Consider the following 17,403-nt stretch of genomic DNA (forward strand, 5'->3'; position numbering starts at 1 on the left):
CCAGTTGCCGTGCACAGGCTTCTCACGGCGGTGGCTTCTCGGGTCACAGAACACGGGCTCCAGAGCACCGGCACAGTAGCTGTGGTCCACAGCCTAGTTGTCCCCCAGCATGTGCTTCTTCCCACATCAAGGACTGAACTGCTGTTCCCTGCACTGCAGGATGAATTCTTCATCACTGGACCACCAAGGAAGCCCTACTTTTTGTTTTTAATAGCCCTTCCCACAACAACAGTGACTCAAGGCAGCATATATAGTGGTTACTTTAAAAAAAAAATGGACTGCCCAGTGGACTGCTGGGCCACTGCTGCTTCCACACTACCAGAGACAACTCTTCTCTAGGGACCATCCTGCTATCATGTGACCTGTGGTCAGGACCACAACAAAGGAAATGAGGGGATGAGTAGGGAGAACACCCCAAAGAGACCCCAGGAAGAGACAGAATGCCCCCAAATTATACAGATGTGCATGTTGAGTGCTTTGGGAACTTTTCAATGTCCTCATTCTATATGGATGACCTGTCATTCTGTATTACCAGTGTTCATATTTCTCTTTACTAACAGAAATAAAGCAGTGACTGAATCATTTTAATATCTAGTAGAATTATTTATCAGGGTGCTAGGCCTAAGACGGGCCTCTCAGGTCATGCTAGTGGTAAAGAACCTACCTGCCAGTGAAGGAGAAGGGACTTGAGTTTGATCCCTGGGTTGGAAGGATCCCCTGGAGGAGGGCAAGGCAACCCACTCCAGTATTCTTGCCTGGAAAATCCCATGGACAGAGGAGCCTGGTGGGCTACAGTCCATAGGGTCACAAAGAGTAGGACATGACTGAAGTAACCAAGCACGCATGAACATGCCTAAGAAAGTCATGTAATGTGTAGAGAAAATCTTTTAAAGATTCATTTATTCACAATGACCCAACTCTCTATCCATTCAGTATTTTCAGGGAAGGGCCTGACCTTGAATAATTTCTTAGAATGTTAAATCTCTCTAGTGTTTGAAAACGACTTTTCAAAGCTTTTTTAAAAATCCTACCCCCCCCCCCCCCAGTAAATAGGGTTAGTGGAAGGTAGTGTACTTATGTGTTTATTTCTACAAATATTTCTTTTACTTTCTTTTATTCTGCAGATTTAAGTATAGACTAGTGCTAGTCTTTAGTAGTCTCCTACATACAAACAAGTTCCGTTCTGAGAGCTTATTTGTAAGTCCAATTTGTTTATAAGTTCATTTTGCTAATAAATCCAACAAAGTTAGCTTAGGTACCCAACTAACAATTGGCTATATAGTACAATACGGTAATAGGTTTATAATACTTTTCACACAAATAGTAGGTAAAAAACAAAAAGCAAAACAATTTTAATCTCACAATACAGCACCTTGAAAAGTACAGTACATTACAATGGCTGGCAGACAGGGACTGGCATCAAGTGAACAGGCAAGAAGAGATACTGACTGGAGGAGGAAGGGGAGGTGGGAGATGGTAGAGCTGAAGGATCATCAGCAATAGGAGATGGAGGGCAAGCTGCAGTTTCATTCATGCCTGACATTGATAGCGGGTTTTGGTTCCTTGCTGGATTCAGTTCTATCTACCCTCTTGAAAAAAGAATCCAGCGATGTCTGGGTAGTAGCTTTTTCTCTTGTCATTGATGCACTGGATTCCATTCCTAATGGCTTCTGCAAGCTTTGTGTACCGTTCCACATTTGGGTCTTGTGTCTCAAAAGCTAACAGTGTCTCCTCAAATAAAGAAAACCCCCTTGCCATTTCCTGTATCGTGAATCTCTTTGGCTCTTCAATTATGTCTTCTTCCTCCTTTTTCTGGGCACATGTACATCTTTGAAAGTTCACAACTTGAAGGTTCCTATGTAGGGAATGTACTGTATTTTCTTGTGCACTTGAGGCTGTAGTGCAGTGAATGATGATGGTCATTTCAAAGGAGGGGACAAAACACCTCTCTTAAAGTTGGCAAAACATCACAAGATTCACTTCCACATTGCCATTCCCCTCCAGGAAGATATATATATTTATCTCCCAGATGGCTCGAGATGCATACCATCACCCTTTGAAAATAAACTTTAACATCTGTTCTAGATCATACTTCTTGACCAATCCACACAGATTCATTTAGGAATAAGTAATCTTGTCATTTACAATACTTCTTTTTTTAATCAAAGAAATACTGACCATAGAAATAATCCACTGTGATTTACAACATTAAAATGCAGCCTCAGGAAAAATGCAAACTCATGTTACAGACGTGATGTATGGGCTGGACTTGGTAATGCTAAAACTGTGCAGTTATGGTCTTTGTTAGGGCTTTTCACGGGGGAAAATGTTTTCAGCAGTCCATTTTCCTCTAACAGTGGAGTAACTGTGTCTTCATACTGACCCCTAGTGGCAGTTTAGGAAGATGTTGGGGGAGGGGCAGAAGAGGTAATGGGAGATTTGCTCTTTATTTTAGTGAAAATGCACACCGACTTAATCTGAAATATTCTTCAGTGTGTTTAAAATAATATTTAAAAACATTACTGAAAGACTGTGATCTTGAAATCATTCCATTGTGGTGCTTTTAAACAGATAATATTCTACTGCTGTGTGTTAATAGATGCTTGTCTTTGTCTCCTTTTAAGGTGAAGTCATTTCAAAATATTTTGACACATTCATTGTCCTGGTGGCTGAATATCACCTGTGCTACACAACCATATAGGATAAATATAATACAATTAACCAACATAAATTAATCTTGTTGTTATGGTACTTACTCTAGAGCTGAATTTTTTGCTCTTGACTTTGTATAATAGAAATTATTTGGTTTTAAAATTATATCACTTACTTATATCACTTTATTGTCAGATGCTACCTCCTTTAAATTAAAATGCTCATAAGATGAGAGCCCTCCAAGATAACTTGAGTTAGTTCCTTTTACAAAGTTCAATTTTGTAGTTAGGATGTATCAAACTTTTGTATTCAGGATGATACCTCAAAAAACTTATTTGAAGTGTTATTCACTATCTTGAAAGCCTTCTGAAATTAACAGACAAAATACATGGGAGGCACCTTCATGGTAAACTTAAGTAGTATTCTTTCCTTATTTTCATCCAAGTTTACTGAGTGGATACTTTCTATTTCTACCTACCTTAGTACCTAGATTCCTTCTCTGCTAACTGTATATTGATAAACACCTCTGATTTTAAGGAATATATAGAAAGAAAAGCTGGATTTTGCAATGAAACAAGTCAATTCCATATCCCCATTTTGTGTCAGTTGATGCCTAGTCGACCTTCACAGTTTGAATTTTATTAGCTACCAGTTGAGGCTAGATGAATCCCACGAAATGTTCAATTAGAAAATTATCTATCCTGCTTTTATTACCTGGAAAGCAAAGACTGACATTTGCATAACCTTATTTTAAATTTGCTAGTACCTCTTTCAGGCTTAATTTCCAATGTAACTTATTTTAAGAGGAAATTATCAAACAGTTTGGATAACTTTATATTGTATGCTCCTTTTCTCTCTCAATTTGAAGCCATGCTTATACCTACATAAATTCCACTTTACTCATCCTTGACTTTTTATATTAATCTTTCCCATAATTTTCCATCCCTCTGAAAACAGCCTTCATTGCTCATTTGTTGCCTAAACAAAGACTTAGGAGTGATGCTTGAGGAAATTGCTTCAGCTCCAGCCCTGCAGGGGTTGGAGATTTGACTGTCTAGCTGAAAAGTTGTCTGAAAATGAAAAGTTCATACATAGATGCAAATTTGTAAATAGGATGCTATTTTCCCATGATCCCAGAAATGGAGACAGGATTATAGGAAAATCTCTGCCCTTGTGGCTCACTGAGTAGGTATGGGTAATGATGTGATAATGTTGGTGATGTGGTGATGATGATGTTGATAGCAATGATGAAATGATGATGATAGTTGGAATGTGTGGCCAGGCACTGAGCTAAGTACTTGAAATGGAATGTATCAGTAAATACTCGAAGCGTTCCCTATGATGTATTGAGTCTTATCATCACGTCCATTCTGCAGATGAGGAAATAGAAGCACAGTCCTTGTTCAAGGTTACAGAGGTGGGATGGACACTACATGCCAAGCCAGTCAGCTTCCTACCTCCAGAGAAAGCTCATGATTTTTCTTTCTCTGCCTCCTGCTCACTATCTCCCTGAGTTTGAGCTTCTCCAAATCTTCCCACCAAAATGTTTCCCTCTGCCTTCTTGGTCTCTTTGGATTCCACCAGACTGGAGGCACGTTTGGAGAAGTGAGTTTCCACCCCTCTTCTCCTTCCTCCCTCCTTCCACCTTTCTCCCGGGTTCCTTTCCCCATTATCACTTAACTTCCTCCTCATCCTTGTTTTCTCTTTATAAGAGAATAAGCAACAAGGGGGAAAAAAATGTATTCAAAGGTTAATAAGAATTTCCCAAAATGCTGTGCATCAAAATGGTCTCCCTTATTTCTCATTTCCTAAGGAATGATGAAGTAAACCGAATAGATGCTGGCTTCCCCCCTGCTAGAAAATACAATATTTGTTTAAAGCTTAAGATATTAATAATTGAAAAAAAACCTTAGTGAACTAAAAGTCAGATCACCATGGTTTTAATTTTATGTCTGTTGATTGACTTGCTCCCTGAGCAATTCTCTCACTAAATTTTATCTTTCTTAACTATAAAACAAAAACAAAATAAAAATGGAATCTGGATTCTATTTTGCACGTCCAAGTGATTACCCTTGATCCAGGGAGGCTGCAACACAAATTTCCACTAGGAATAGATGGGATCACTCTTTACCACTTTTATCATTTTATCCCAAAGACTAAGGAAGTTATTATCTGTGAATTTTGGTTTCTTGTGTAAATCATTTCACTGTCACTTGGGTGTTCTTTGTGTGCCAGGCACTGCTGTATGCTGCAGGGGTACTGTAGGGAACATGGCAATGGTTCCATGAAACCGCTTTCATAAAGCTTACAGGCTGGACAGGAAGACAGACAACACATGTGTAATTTTAAGGTAATTTCAGAGGCAATAACAGTATGGATTAAATAAAACAGCATGATATCATAGAGAGGGGCATGCATGACACCAGGGTTCTGAAAGAAGTCACAGGAATGACACAGCTCATCAAAGAGGGTCTCTCCGAAGAAGCAACGTTAGAGCTGATGAGCTGAGGGTAGTCCTGGCAATGGCCAGTGGTTTTTTTCTTTTTTTTTTTATGTGCAGTCACACTAGAGATTTTAGCATCCTTATTATTTAGTTAAGAAAATCAACAATGTGGTATCCCTAATTACTTTGGGATTGTGGCCCCTGTCACATCTGGATATGTAAACAGACTGACTTCCAGGCTAAACAGAAACATTTGATAGCTGCAGAAGGGACTGATTATGAATGTTCTAACACCTTGACCATTATCCCTATTTTATCAGGAGACAAGTCAGCCATGTTAAATGAAGACAGTTGTTCTTTCCTGATGGCATCTAGTTTATTATTGGCAGGCATTCCAGTTTTTTGAGACAGAAGGTGGCATGTATGGAAGTGAAGTATCCTGATTGAACAGATAGGTCAATAAAGATTCCTTGTCACTTGTAAGAAAATTACATTTGATTTCCCTGCACCTTGACTGACTGCCTCATAATTGGTAAAAACAAACAAAACAACAACAAAAAACCCCTGTGTGTTCTCTGTGGAGGGGCCGGGTTAGGGTGTACTCAACTCCTCGCGACTAGCAGTTTTCTCTTGAAAAATCCTGATGTCGCAGCAACTGTAGTTAAAAACACATTCTGAAAGCCCCCAAATCGTACTTGCTAGGGCACCTCGGTATGATGGAAACAATTTGATTTCACATACCTAAAAAAATTTTTTTGCATTTTTTTTCTTATTTTGCTATAGGAGGCAAAGCTTCCTCCGATTGTTTTCATGGCTGGGTTTCACTTTAATAATAATATTACTTTACATTCTTTAAGACTTTTGCCTGTAGTTTAATCATGATTCTGTCCCTTACCACAGGATAAATGTCTTTAAATATTTCTTTAAAAAGAGACAATCTCTTGGCTACTTTTGTCAATCCTGGGGTTCAGCCAGAGTTGGGGGGCACATTTCTTTGTCTTTTGCAGCTGTGGGGCTGCCTCAGGGTGACGGCTGTTTGGGACTCAGAAATCGATCAATTTAACGAACACCCTCGACTTCTCGGGTCATTACCTTTGAAAAGCTGGCTGGAATGAGAGTCAGGAATCCTGTTCACAGCATTCCAAATCTGGCTGTGATAACCAGGAGATCTGTTTATCTTAGCGGCCCGCGCCCCACCCCCCTCGCACCTGTATAGACTCGCGGGAACCCGCAATTACACCCGCCAGCCCGCAGTCACTGCTGCACATGCACCTCCCCGCCGCACTCGCAGCGTGTCTGCCACCAATATGTCTTTCTTTGGTGTGACAAACCTCACGGAGACATATGAAAAGCCGTGCTGGTGGGAATGGTTGTAATCACTGTTAACAAACAAGGTTCTGATTGCCAATATTACCATCTGTTCCATCGGGTTCCACATATTCCCCGGTATGTGGGCTCTGTTAAACAGATTTTCCGTGCGGCCCAAGGTCACCCTTGATTCATGTAACCAGCCTTTGCAGATGGGTTAAATGTGAGCCTCCCAACGGCAGCAAGAATCAACATCCGAGAGGTACCAAATCATGTCCTCCGACGACAGAGCCCAAATAAACAATCCACTGTGTCCTCAAAGACAGAATATCCACATCCCTTGATACCCGAAAGGAGTAGATCCCAAAGACACTGTGTCAAATGCAAGATTCGTCTATTACACTCCCTATAGAAATGACTTCACTGTATAATTAGAGGAGCCCAGGGGTGAGGAGGAAATAACCTGCTTTCAAGAGCAGCTGTTTAAGTGGAGATCCCCATGCTGTTGAGTCCTCTCCCTTCTTGCGAACTTAAAACTGAGCTGAGTACTCTTCCCTCTCTGTTTCTCACCACCTGCAGAGGTTCTCATCACTCCCCTTCAGGTGATTCAAGTCAATTAAAATATACTGATCTTCTCAGCACTGGGGATATAAAAAGACTGCCTGAGAAGTAGGTACCAGCTTAGACACAGAGGAGGGGTGATTAATAAGGAGGGGCAGTAATGGATGCAGATAACTTCACCTAGGAAGGGGCGAGTGAGCTGGTTTTGCAGGGTGAGCTAGTGGTCCTCAGGCAGAGGTGTGGGAGAAATAGGGCAAGGCATTTGGGGCAAAGAGGGCATGAGTGCAAAGGCACACAGACATGAAACAGCATAGTAAATACAGGGAGGCGTAAAATAGATGCTATTTTGCAACTGAATTTTTCCTTAGTATTCTTAGCGCTCCTGCTTTAAGTGCTTTTTCACTGTGGGGCTTGGGGACTTAATATAAAAAAACTTTTGTGTTGAATTCCTTTCCATAACATGTGCCATGAAATAATATTTTGAGATGGTTACTATTCTCTGTGAACGTTTATACCAAAATCTCATTTTTTAAAACAAAAGGAAACTTTTATGTTTAGCAAATGCATGCTCTGAGCTCATGTGAAAAAGAGACCTAACCTACTTTGGGGGTCAAGAAATGCTTCCTTGAGGAGGAAATATTAGTGCTGAACTTTGAAAGATGAATGGGAATTATCAGGGGAAGAAATGTCCAGTCAGGGGGACCAGAGTGTGAGGACATCCTGAGGTGACATGGAGCCTGGCAAGGTTGCCAGAAAGGCCTGGGATGCAGCAACAGGGAGTGCTGGCAGGGAGCGTGGGGATGAAGGGGACAGGGTCAACTCATGCTCAGCTCCAGAGGACACATGAGACATCCGGGGCTTTATCCTGAGCAGTGGGGAATGGTGGAAGCTTTAAGTAGAGGAGAAATATGATTATATTTATTATTTAAAAAGTAACTTTACTTCACTCTGTTTTGACAGACTCCAGGTCCACCCACATCTTTTCAAATGACCCAAATTCATTCCCTTTTATGGCTAAGAAAGAGAAAAACAAATACCATATATTTAACACATGTATGCAGAATTTAGGAAAATGGCACAAATGAACCTATTTCCAGGGCTGGAATAGAGACACAGACATAGAGAATAGATGTGTGGACACGAGGTGGGGTAGGGAGGGTGGGATGAACTGGGAGATGGTTTGACATAAATATACTTGGCTGCGTGCTCAGTCAGTCAGTTGTGTCTGACTCTTTTGTGACCCCATGGACTGTAGCCCACCAGGCTCCTCTGTCCATGGGAATTTTTCAGGCAAGAATGCTGGAGTGGGTTGTCATTTCCTACTCCAAGGGATCTTCCCGACCCAGGGATCAAACCTGCTTCTCTTGCGTCTCCTGCGTTGACAGGTGGATTCTTTACCATTGTGCCAAAGCAAATAGTTAGTGGGAATCTTCAGTATAGCTCCGTGCTGTGATGACCTAGATGGATGGGAAGGGAGGGGTGAGAGGGAGGCTCAAGAAGGAGGGGACATATGTATACATACAGCTGATTTACTTCATCATACAGCAGAAATTAACACAACATTGTAAACCAATTATACTCCAATAAAAATATAAAAGTGAAAGAAGTTTAAATCACTTTAGTAACTTCTCTGGTGGTCTAGTGGCTAGGACTTTGTGTTCCCCATGCAGGGGGCCCGGGTTTGATCCCTAGTCAGGGAACTAGATCCCATGTGCTGCAACTAAGGTTTAGAAAGAAGATCCCACGTGTGGCAAGTAAGACTCAGTGCAGCCAAATAAATATATGTATATATACACATATATATGTATAAATATATGTGTGTATATATATATATATTTTTAAAATCACTAACTGTAAGATGGAGAAAAGTTTGGAGTAGATGAGGGGGAAGGTGTGTTAGGAGAGAACTTACATCAATCCATACGAAAGGATATTGGATTGGATTCAGAGGGAGAGATGGAGATGGAGGAAAGGGAGGGATTTGAGAAATACAGAGGAGGGAAATAGTCAGGACTTGGTAGTAAATTAACAGATATGACATGTCAAACTTCACTTCTATTTACATATATGATATAAACATGTTTTTATACATCCCCATATTTAGTTTTTAGTTTGGTTAAACTTTTCAATTTACATTTTAAACTCTTATTTGATTAAAGTCCAACCGGATGGAGACTAATGATAGTAAATATCAGAAAATAGGTTCAGATTGTCGCGATGACATATGACCCTGTAATTCTGTATTTTGTAACAAAGTAGTTTGACTTTTGTCCTATCCATTTGAATACTGTTCCATCTAGGAAACTAAAAATGTGTTTTAGAATAGGATATGATTTTGCTTGTGTATATGTTAGACATGGGGGAAATAAGACATAGTGTCTTGGGTTTGAAAGATACAAAATTAATGCAATTCTTTTTTTTTAAAGTACAAATTCCGCACTCCATTTCTATAACTGAAATCAGTTTTTTAAAGTAAGACTAATAGCTTGATTTTCCATATCATAATTTAATCTCATTTATGCATTTTGCACTTAGAGCTGCCCATAGCAAATTGTGGGTAGATATGTATACATTCTATTACATTGCTCTCCTAGCTGTGCATGTATGATTTGGTGCTGGCAGTTATGTTCAATTTAGTAAAAGCTATATTCCACTGTGTCTAGAATCTTTCAGCTTTTTAAGCAGCTAGTACATAAAAATGCACTTCCCTTTACTGCCTCCATAAAGAGTAAAGAAAGAGCAGAAGGTAGAGTATAAATGAACCAGGGCCAGACATGCTTTTGTACAGGAGAAAGAGAGAAGCAGAATCCAGGCAGAAAGACTGAGAGCAGAGGCACACCTGATGAAAATCCCTGTGTCTCCATGACCCAGGAGAAACTAAAATGATGGCGTATGATCCTATGTACTTAAATTTTCTATAAACTCCCTGATACACACAAAAAACAAAGCCTTTGAGAATTTACTGAAATTCATTTACCTAAAATACTTCTGGCTTCTCTCATGGGTACCATTGTGTGCTCTTTCTTTACACTGCAAGATGTGTTAAAAAGTGAACATCTAAAACCACTAAGTACATTTTAACCAAGGTGTGTTTATAATGATTAAGAATCACAAAGTATATGGTTTAAGGGACGGATTACATTAAGTGCATGAAAAACAAGCCAAAGGAAACAAAATATTTTGAGGTTTAAGCATTGGAAGAACTGATGCTGAAGCTGAAGCTCCAATACTTTGGCCACCTGATTCAAAGAATTGACTCATTGGAAAAGATCCCAATGCCGGGAAAGATTCAGGGCAAGAGTAGAAGGGGGTGACAGAGGATGAGATGTTTGGATGGCATCACTGACTCAATCGACATGAGTTTCGGCAAGCTCCTGGAGTTGGTGAAGGACTGGGAGGCCTAGTGTGCTGCAGTCCACAGGGTCACAAAAAGTCGGACACAACTTAGCGACTAAACAAGAAGAAGCATATGCTAATTAGAAGATATGCATAATTTAAAATTACTGCTGGTAGTTTTTATGTCAATTTTTACTATAAGTTGAATATGAGAAGTTCCACCAAATTTAGACTATATTAGAGCCTCAAATTTTCCCTTCTTCATAAAATCAAATAACTACCATGTCAATAATAGGAGAGATGTGTAATGTGAAATAATCTTAAGAGTGTTTATTTTATACTTGAGGAAAGGAAATTAAATGCTGTCCCTCAGTCTGTCATAGTGAGATGCAGGGCCTTCCTCTCAATATTTTTCTTGGGCTTCCTCCCAAATTTTGGTCACCTATCATCAAACCAAATTGTAAAGGATTCTTTCCCAGAGACAGACTGGGAGGTGACATAGAGGGTTAAACAGACACCAGGGACTGGAGGAGGGGAAACATGGAGCTGAGTGCACACACTGCCTTGGTGACAATCAACATGGTGTGTTTTCTGGATGGATTTATATAAACCAGGGTGGGAGCTGCCTTCAAGGCCAATACCAAGGAACCCTTCATTCTCCAGAATTATGTCATTCCATTCCTGCCCAATGGCTGCAGTTGAGTCTCCTTCAGAGCTAGTTTGTGCCTAGTCACAGCTTCCTTTTACCTAGATCTACCAGTCTCCTTATTGAGGTCATATGTGTATTCTGCTCTCTGATGAATAATTGTGATGACTTCTGCTTTGACATGTCAATTCTCCTTCACTATCAGCAAATTTAGGTGACAAAGCCAAATTAAATTGAACTCATCAGAATGCAGGGTGATGAGCTAAACTATATACAGCCTCAGGGTTGTTTTTTTTTTTCCTTCAATTTTGGTTATTAATATGATCCTAAATTTTTTAAGTGTCAAATATAACCTGAAAGAGATGTTAGTATTATTGGAGTCTTAAGTGTACTTTTATTGTCTTGATTACTTCTATTCTTATGATGATTTAAACAGATTTTTAATACAATTTGGGGTCTTCCTTTAGAACCAGGATGCTCTATGTATCTTATTGCTTGAAACATCATAAGTGAAGCAACTCCAAGCATTAAAGAACATAATTAAATAATCTTTCACCTGTTAAAATTATGTCTTTTTAATTTATACTCTTTTATGAGCTTTTTGAGTGATTACAAAGCAAGGACTATAGAAAGTATAATGTTTTTATAAAAGGTTTAGGATTTCTCATTGTGAAAAAATGTTAATAATATATTAATGGATGATGGTAGTCTTTTTATACTAGAAATAGGAAATTTAACAACTGGATATGCCTACATTACTAAAATTATTTTTTGTCAATATCATGACTTTCATCTTGATGTTTAATTTGTAAAAGCAACATTCGCCCATCAAAGTGATTTGCTGCCTTCAAACGTGTTAACATCTACCTACAGTTAACAGCTTTGTTTAAAAAGAAGACAAACTGAAAAATTTTATCTTAAATTTCCATGTTCACTCATTCCTCCTATTTAAGCTTTGTTTTCTTACTGGTTAGAAATATTTTAATAGAATTCAGTAACTATTGAATTGGAATTTCCGGATCCTATAAGTATTACCGAGTTAAAAAATGAACAGCTGTAGTAGAGTTTCTAAGAAGCAATCATGCATTTTTCTATAACTCAAAGCTGCAGATGTAGGGAAAGGATTATTTAAATTCAGTCATAACTTGACATTACCCCCCCTCCCCCACCCCGCCCCAGACTCCATTTAAACCCCCAGCGCTTCAATGCCAGGTTCATCGTCCGCGTAAATTAATTTCTTTCTAAAATTGTCTTTATGCACTCGTTTGTTTTATAAGCTTAGCTGTACGCTCCAAAGATCAGTTCTTGAAGTGGGGTGAACAGCATTCATTTCTCCTTCGTTGACCCAGAGCTGCTGCGGAAGGTGATGGTATAGACGCATTAATCAACACCCTGTCCAGCAAACGAGACGGAGCCATCGCCAACGCAGCCACGGTGCTGACGAACATGGCCATGCAGGAGCCCCTGCGCCTGGGCATCCAGAGCCATGACGTCATGCACGCCCTGCTCAGCCCCCTGCAGTCGGCCAACACCATCGTGCAGAGCAAAGCCGCCCTCGCCGTTGCTGCAACCGCGTGCGACGCAGAGGCCCGCACAGAGGTGAGCGTTTGGTCACTTTCCTTCTCTCTTCTGGTCGGTACCTACCCTGCATTCATTTGAAACATTTTCAAGTGTTTCACCGCATCCATCCCTCGAGATGCAAGACGTTGGGAAACAAACTGACCTCATGCAGCCAAGAAAGTGAGTGACTGAGCACTCACATAAATGGAGTATGGTCTATAAAAATATTGAATTGCTATGTTGTATGGCTGAAAATAATATAATTAACCAACTATATGTAATGCATGTAGTATGTAAACCAATTACACTTCAGATTTTATAAAAGGAATAGGTACATTTGTCATCCCCATTTCATAGAGGAGGAAATGGGTCTAAAAAGAATTAACGTGTGTAAAGCAGAGCTGATTGGTCGGGAAGTCAGGCTTGTGAGAAAACATCTTTCTCAGCCCAGAGCCCCTGCCCTCACACAGTGCTGTCTGCTCAGACAACTGACAAATCTCCTCCTCTGTCTCTTAGATGTTTTTCCTACCACCCCCTTCTTTGTTTCTATTGACTCAATTCATTTGTATTCATCTCAGACGGTAAAAAATTTGCCTGCAATCCAGGAGACCCAGGTTTGATCCCAGGGTCAGGAAGATCCCTTGGAGAAGGGAATGGCTACCCACTCCGCATTCTTTCCTGTAGAATTCCATGGACAGAGAAGCCTGGTAGGCTACAGTCCACGGAGTCACAAAGAGTCAGACATGACTGAGTGACTTGGCACTGGCATATATTTCTTTGACTGTCCTGGGTCTTAGATGCAGCATGTGGGATCTAGTTCCCTGACCAGGAATTGAACCCTTGCCCTCTGCATTGGGAGAGTGAAGTCTTAGCCACTGGACCACCAGGGAAGTCCCCAGACTGACCTTTCAATATATGAGCCTCATCACATCACTGCAAGTCCCCGGTGGTGTGCCACTCCCCCATGGGAACAGTTATGTAAAGGCTTGAGATGATCCACCTGTGCTGCCTAAGCCTGAACTCACCTCCTAGGTGTAATGCTACAGTCTAGAAATACCATACGATTTGTAATTGTTAGCATGCTCAGTTTTCTTATTTATACTTCCTTGATGTCTCTGCTCGGAAAGCTACTCTCACGTTTGTCCACCTGATAAATGCCTGTTTCTCCTTCAATATGCAGCTCAGCCATTCCATCCTCCATGAGGCCTGCCTTCAGTCCTCAAACAGGGACTCAAACGTCCTGCTCTTGTGACCCCACCACTCCCTGTGCATGCCTTCCCTGAACTCAGTCTTGCGTTAGCTTTTGTACCTAAGACCATAAATTCCCTGAGGCTTTAGGGAAGGGAACTGAAGTTTCCTTTCCCTGTGTTCATGTCATTGATATATACCTGGCACACAGTATAGGCTTGATAAGCAGTTGTTGAATGAATGATTGGATGAATAAATGAATGCAGGAATGAGTGGAGAAATTCATAAACGAGTTAGATGTTTGCCAAAAGAGTACATGGAGTCAGATTGCTCTCTTGTATTACACTCAGAAATAAAGATGTTCAGAAATTTGGCTTGCTAAGCATGAGATGCTTCAAGTAAACTTTACAAAGCTGCCCAAGTTACTTGTGCTAATGTGTAGTCTCCATCAGAGCCCCTTTGTTTGAGAAGAACATGATTGGAAGTGGATCGTGTCTCATAAGGGCTCCTGTTTTCAAATACTACACAGAGACACCTGTAGAATATTCCTTTGTCCTCCAGGCTTAGATAGCACAGTATTACATTTCAGACAGGGAGACAAGCGCTCTGTCAAATCTTTTCTCCCCGCCCCCCCCAATCTGAATAATTTTATACATGAGTGATTTCTTTTAATAGGGTAATTAATGTAGTTCTCCCTGATTCTCTTCTTGTTCTTTTTCTTTTTCACTCCTTGAAGAAATATGAGTGATAGAATGGATCGTCCTCTGGAGAACTGCTTCAGCATTGCCTTGGCCACACGGCTGGCTTGGTCATAGTGTCTGGTGACACGGGTGCCACTTACCTGCATTGGTTACTCCTGCCCAGCTTTGGAGACCATGTCTGTTTTCTACTGCTGCCATAACAAATGACCACAACTCAGTAGCTTAAAGCAATTGTTGTTGTTCAGTCGCTAAGTCGTGTCTGACTCCTTGCGACCCTGTGGACTGCAGCATGCCAGGCTCCCCTGTATTTCACTATTTCCCGGAGTTTGCTTGAATTCATGTCCATTGAGTCACTGATGCTATCTAACCATCGCATCCTCTGCTGCCTTCTTCTCCTTTTGCCTTCAATCTTTCCCAGCATCAGGGTCTTTTCCAATGAGTCAGCTATTCATATCAGGTGGCCAGATAACGATTCTGTTATCTCACAGTTGGGAGGTCAGAAGTCTGAAAATGGGTCTTATGGGTTAATGTTAGGATATTAACAGAGCTGCGATCCTTCTGGAGACTTGACGGGACTGTTTCCTGACCCTTTCTAGCTTTGACCATCCATCTCCATTTCTTGGCTCTGGCCCCTTCCTCTATCTTCCAAGCAGATTACTGCAATATCTGTTTCTACAAATTTCCTTTCCCTACTCCACACACTCTTATCTCCCTCTTCTTAAAAGAACCCTTGTAATTAAATTGGGTCCACTTGATAATTCAGAACAATCTTCCCATCTTCAAATCCCTAACTTAACCACATCTGCCAGAACCCTCCAGGGTACAAGGGCATCTCTGGGAGCCCATGGTTCTGTCCACCACAGGGCCAAATGCACCAGCAGTGGTGAGAAGCAGAGTGAATAAACATGGGACACTGCACTTTAGGGGAAGGAGGACAGGTTCTTTGCCCCATCTCTGCCCTGTGTAAAATCACAATGACCTCTCTCACGGTGGGGGGGACACATGTATACCTGTGGCTGATTCATGTTGTTGTATGGCAAAAGCCATCACAGTATTGTAATTTTTCTCCAAATAAAATAAATTATTTTTTAATATCCATTTTTAAATTATTTATTTAGTTGGCCTTGGACTTCCCTGGTGGCTCAGACAGTAAAGTGTCTGCCTATGATGTGGGAGACCCAGGTTCGATCCCTGGGTCAAGAAGATCCTCTGGAGAAGGAAATGGCAACCCACTCCAGTACCCTTCCCTGGAAAATCCCATGGACAGAGGAGAGTGGTAGGCTACAGTCCACAGGGTCGCAAGAGTCGGACACGACTGAGCGACTCCACCTTCACTTTCACTTTAGTTGCAGCATGTGGGTTCTAGTGCCCTGACCTGGGATCAAACCCAGTCCCCCTGCATTGGGAGCACAAAATCTTAGTCACTGGACTACCAGGAAAGTCCCTCCCTCAATTACTTTACTGTGGCCTCTTGTTGATTTTGAACAGAAAACTGGACTCTTAAGGTTTTTGCAATCGATTATCTCCCCCTGAATTTAATAAGTCTAAACATGGACACATCCTACATACTCAACACCCTTTCAACAATCAAATAATGAGGTTTTTTTTTAAGCATAAATGTTTATGTTCTATACTCTTAATGTGTAAAATTCTGGTTTCTACTTCTAGTTGAGAAATGCAGGTGGGCTGGAGCCGCTGGTAGAACTCCTGCGTTCCAAGAATGAGGAGGTCCGGAGGAACGCCAGCTGGGCTGTGATGGTCTGCGCCGGGGACGAGCCCATGGCCGTGGAGTTGTGCAGGCTCGGGTGGGTGGCACGGCCTGAAGGGTCTGGCTCAGATCAAGGGCACACACTTTCTTCAGGCTGGAGGAGGGTCCAGCAGAGTTTCCATGCCCATACTCAGGCTGCTGGATGTATTCAGAAGCTCTGTGGGTCACAGTCCCTCTGAAGGGACTGTCTGCAGAAGTGGGGTCCTAGACCTCCCTCACCACCTCTGCAAAATCATCTTCAATGTTTCCTTTTCCACTTTTTCGTCTTGATAAATACTCCTCTTTCACTTTCCCCTGGTTTGCTCTCTCAACTTTCAAGACTGAATTTAAACAAGTCAAGCTATGGCTGTCATCTATCTTTTTCTGTCCCCCCAAACTTATCCACTACAATTATGCCTTTAAGCAGCTTCACCGCATTGGTTCTCCTTATCAACAGCCTATGAGTCACTTGGCCTTTAGCATCACAGTCAATAGGGTTTTAAGTTTCCACAGACAAATTTACACTATTTCGAACCATTTTTATTCTTTGCATATATCACCTGGTTAGCTGAAAAAAATTGGAGTCCAATACTAATTTTTGCTTTAAATGAACAGTGTTTTTCTTCTGAAGGTGTCTTTTTCAAACTATTTGAATGTAAGTTCTCAAAAAGGGCAGATTTGTCTTTATAACTCTATCAGGACTAGTTTATCTAAATGGGTGGGATGGTTTTAACCTTTCCATCTCAGTTCTTCAATTCAGGATCCTAATGTGAGGTACATAAATGGGAACTTAATGTTGGCTTGCTTATATAAGGCAAATAATGTCATTTTTGCTTTTATTGACAGGGCTTTAGATATCCTTGAAGAAATTAATGTATCAGTAAGTCGAAAAAATAAATTCAGTGAGGCAGCTTATAACAAACTGCTCAACAACTACCTGTCTCTGAAATACAGCCAGACTGGCTATTTGTCATCAAGTAACATAATTAGTGATGGATTCTATGATTATGGTCGGGTAAGTGGCAGCACTAATTTGTATTTTAGTATACAGTGATCAGTTCTTTCATCATGATGCCATTACATTGCAATTTTATAACCACCTAACATAATTTTTATTTTTATATACAGAAACTTGGGAATCAGAACTTCATCCTTAAACTTCATCTGGCTATAAGATTTTGCATTTGTGTACAGTTTTAACTAGATTTTAATTACTTGTACTTAAATTAGCTTGCTAATGCTAATCTCAAGTTTCAGAGAA

The 17,403-nt window shown here is 40.8% G+C and overlaps 1 protein-coding gene and 1 long non-coding RNA gene across 7 annotated transcripts in view; one reads left to right on the forward strand and one right to left on the reverse strand.

Moving 5' to 3' along the window:
- Positions 1 to 17,403, forward strand: part of ARMC3 (armadillo repeat containing 3) — an 86,548-nt gene that overhangs the window by 47,282 nt on the left and 21,863 nt on the right. For all 6 annotated transcript variants that reach the window (XM_020869169.2, XM_020869167.2, XM_020869168.2 and 3 more), the window contains 3 exons: positions 12,296 to 12,545; positions 16,064 to 16,200; positions 16,989 to 17,157. In XM_020869169.2, the coding sequence (XP_020724828.2) occupies positions 12,296 to 12,545; positions 16,064 to 16,200; positions 16,989 to 17,157 (556 nt within the window). The remainder of the gene's footprint in view (positions 1 to 12,295; positions 12,546 to 16,063; positions 16,201 to 16,988; positions 17,158 to 17,403) is intronic.
- Positions 8,324 to 17,403, reverse strand: part of LOC139036576 (uncharacterized) — a 176,345-nt gene continuing 167,265 nt past the window's right edge. Inside the window, exon 3 of the long non-coding RNA XR_011489392.1 lies at positions 8,324 to 8,421. This is a non-coding gene — a long non-coding RNA (uncharacterized lncRNA). The remainder of the gene's footprint in view (positions 8,422 to 17,403) is intronic.

The sequence above is a fragment of the Odocoileus virginianus genome, chromosome 9 (genome assembly GCF_023699985.2).
Source record: "Odocoileus virginianus isolate 20LAN1187 ecotype Illinois chromosome 9, Ovbor_1.2, whole genome shotgun sequence".
Taxonomy (NCBI): Eukaryota; Metazoa; Chordata; class Mammalia; order Artiodactyla; family Cervidae; genus Odocoileus; species Odocoileus virginianus.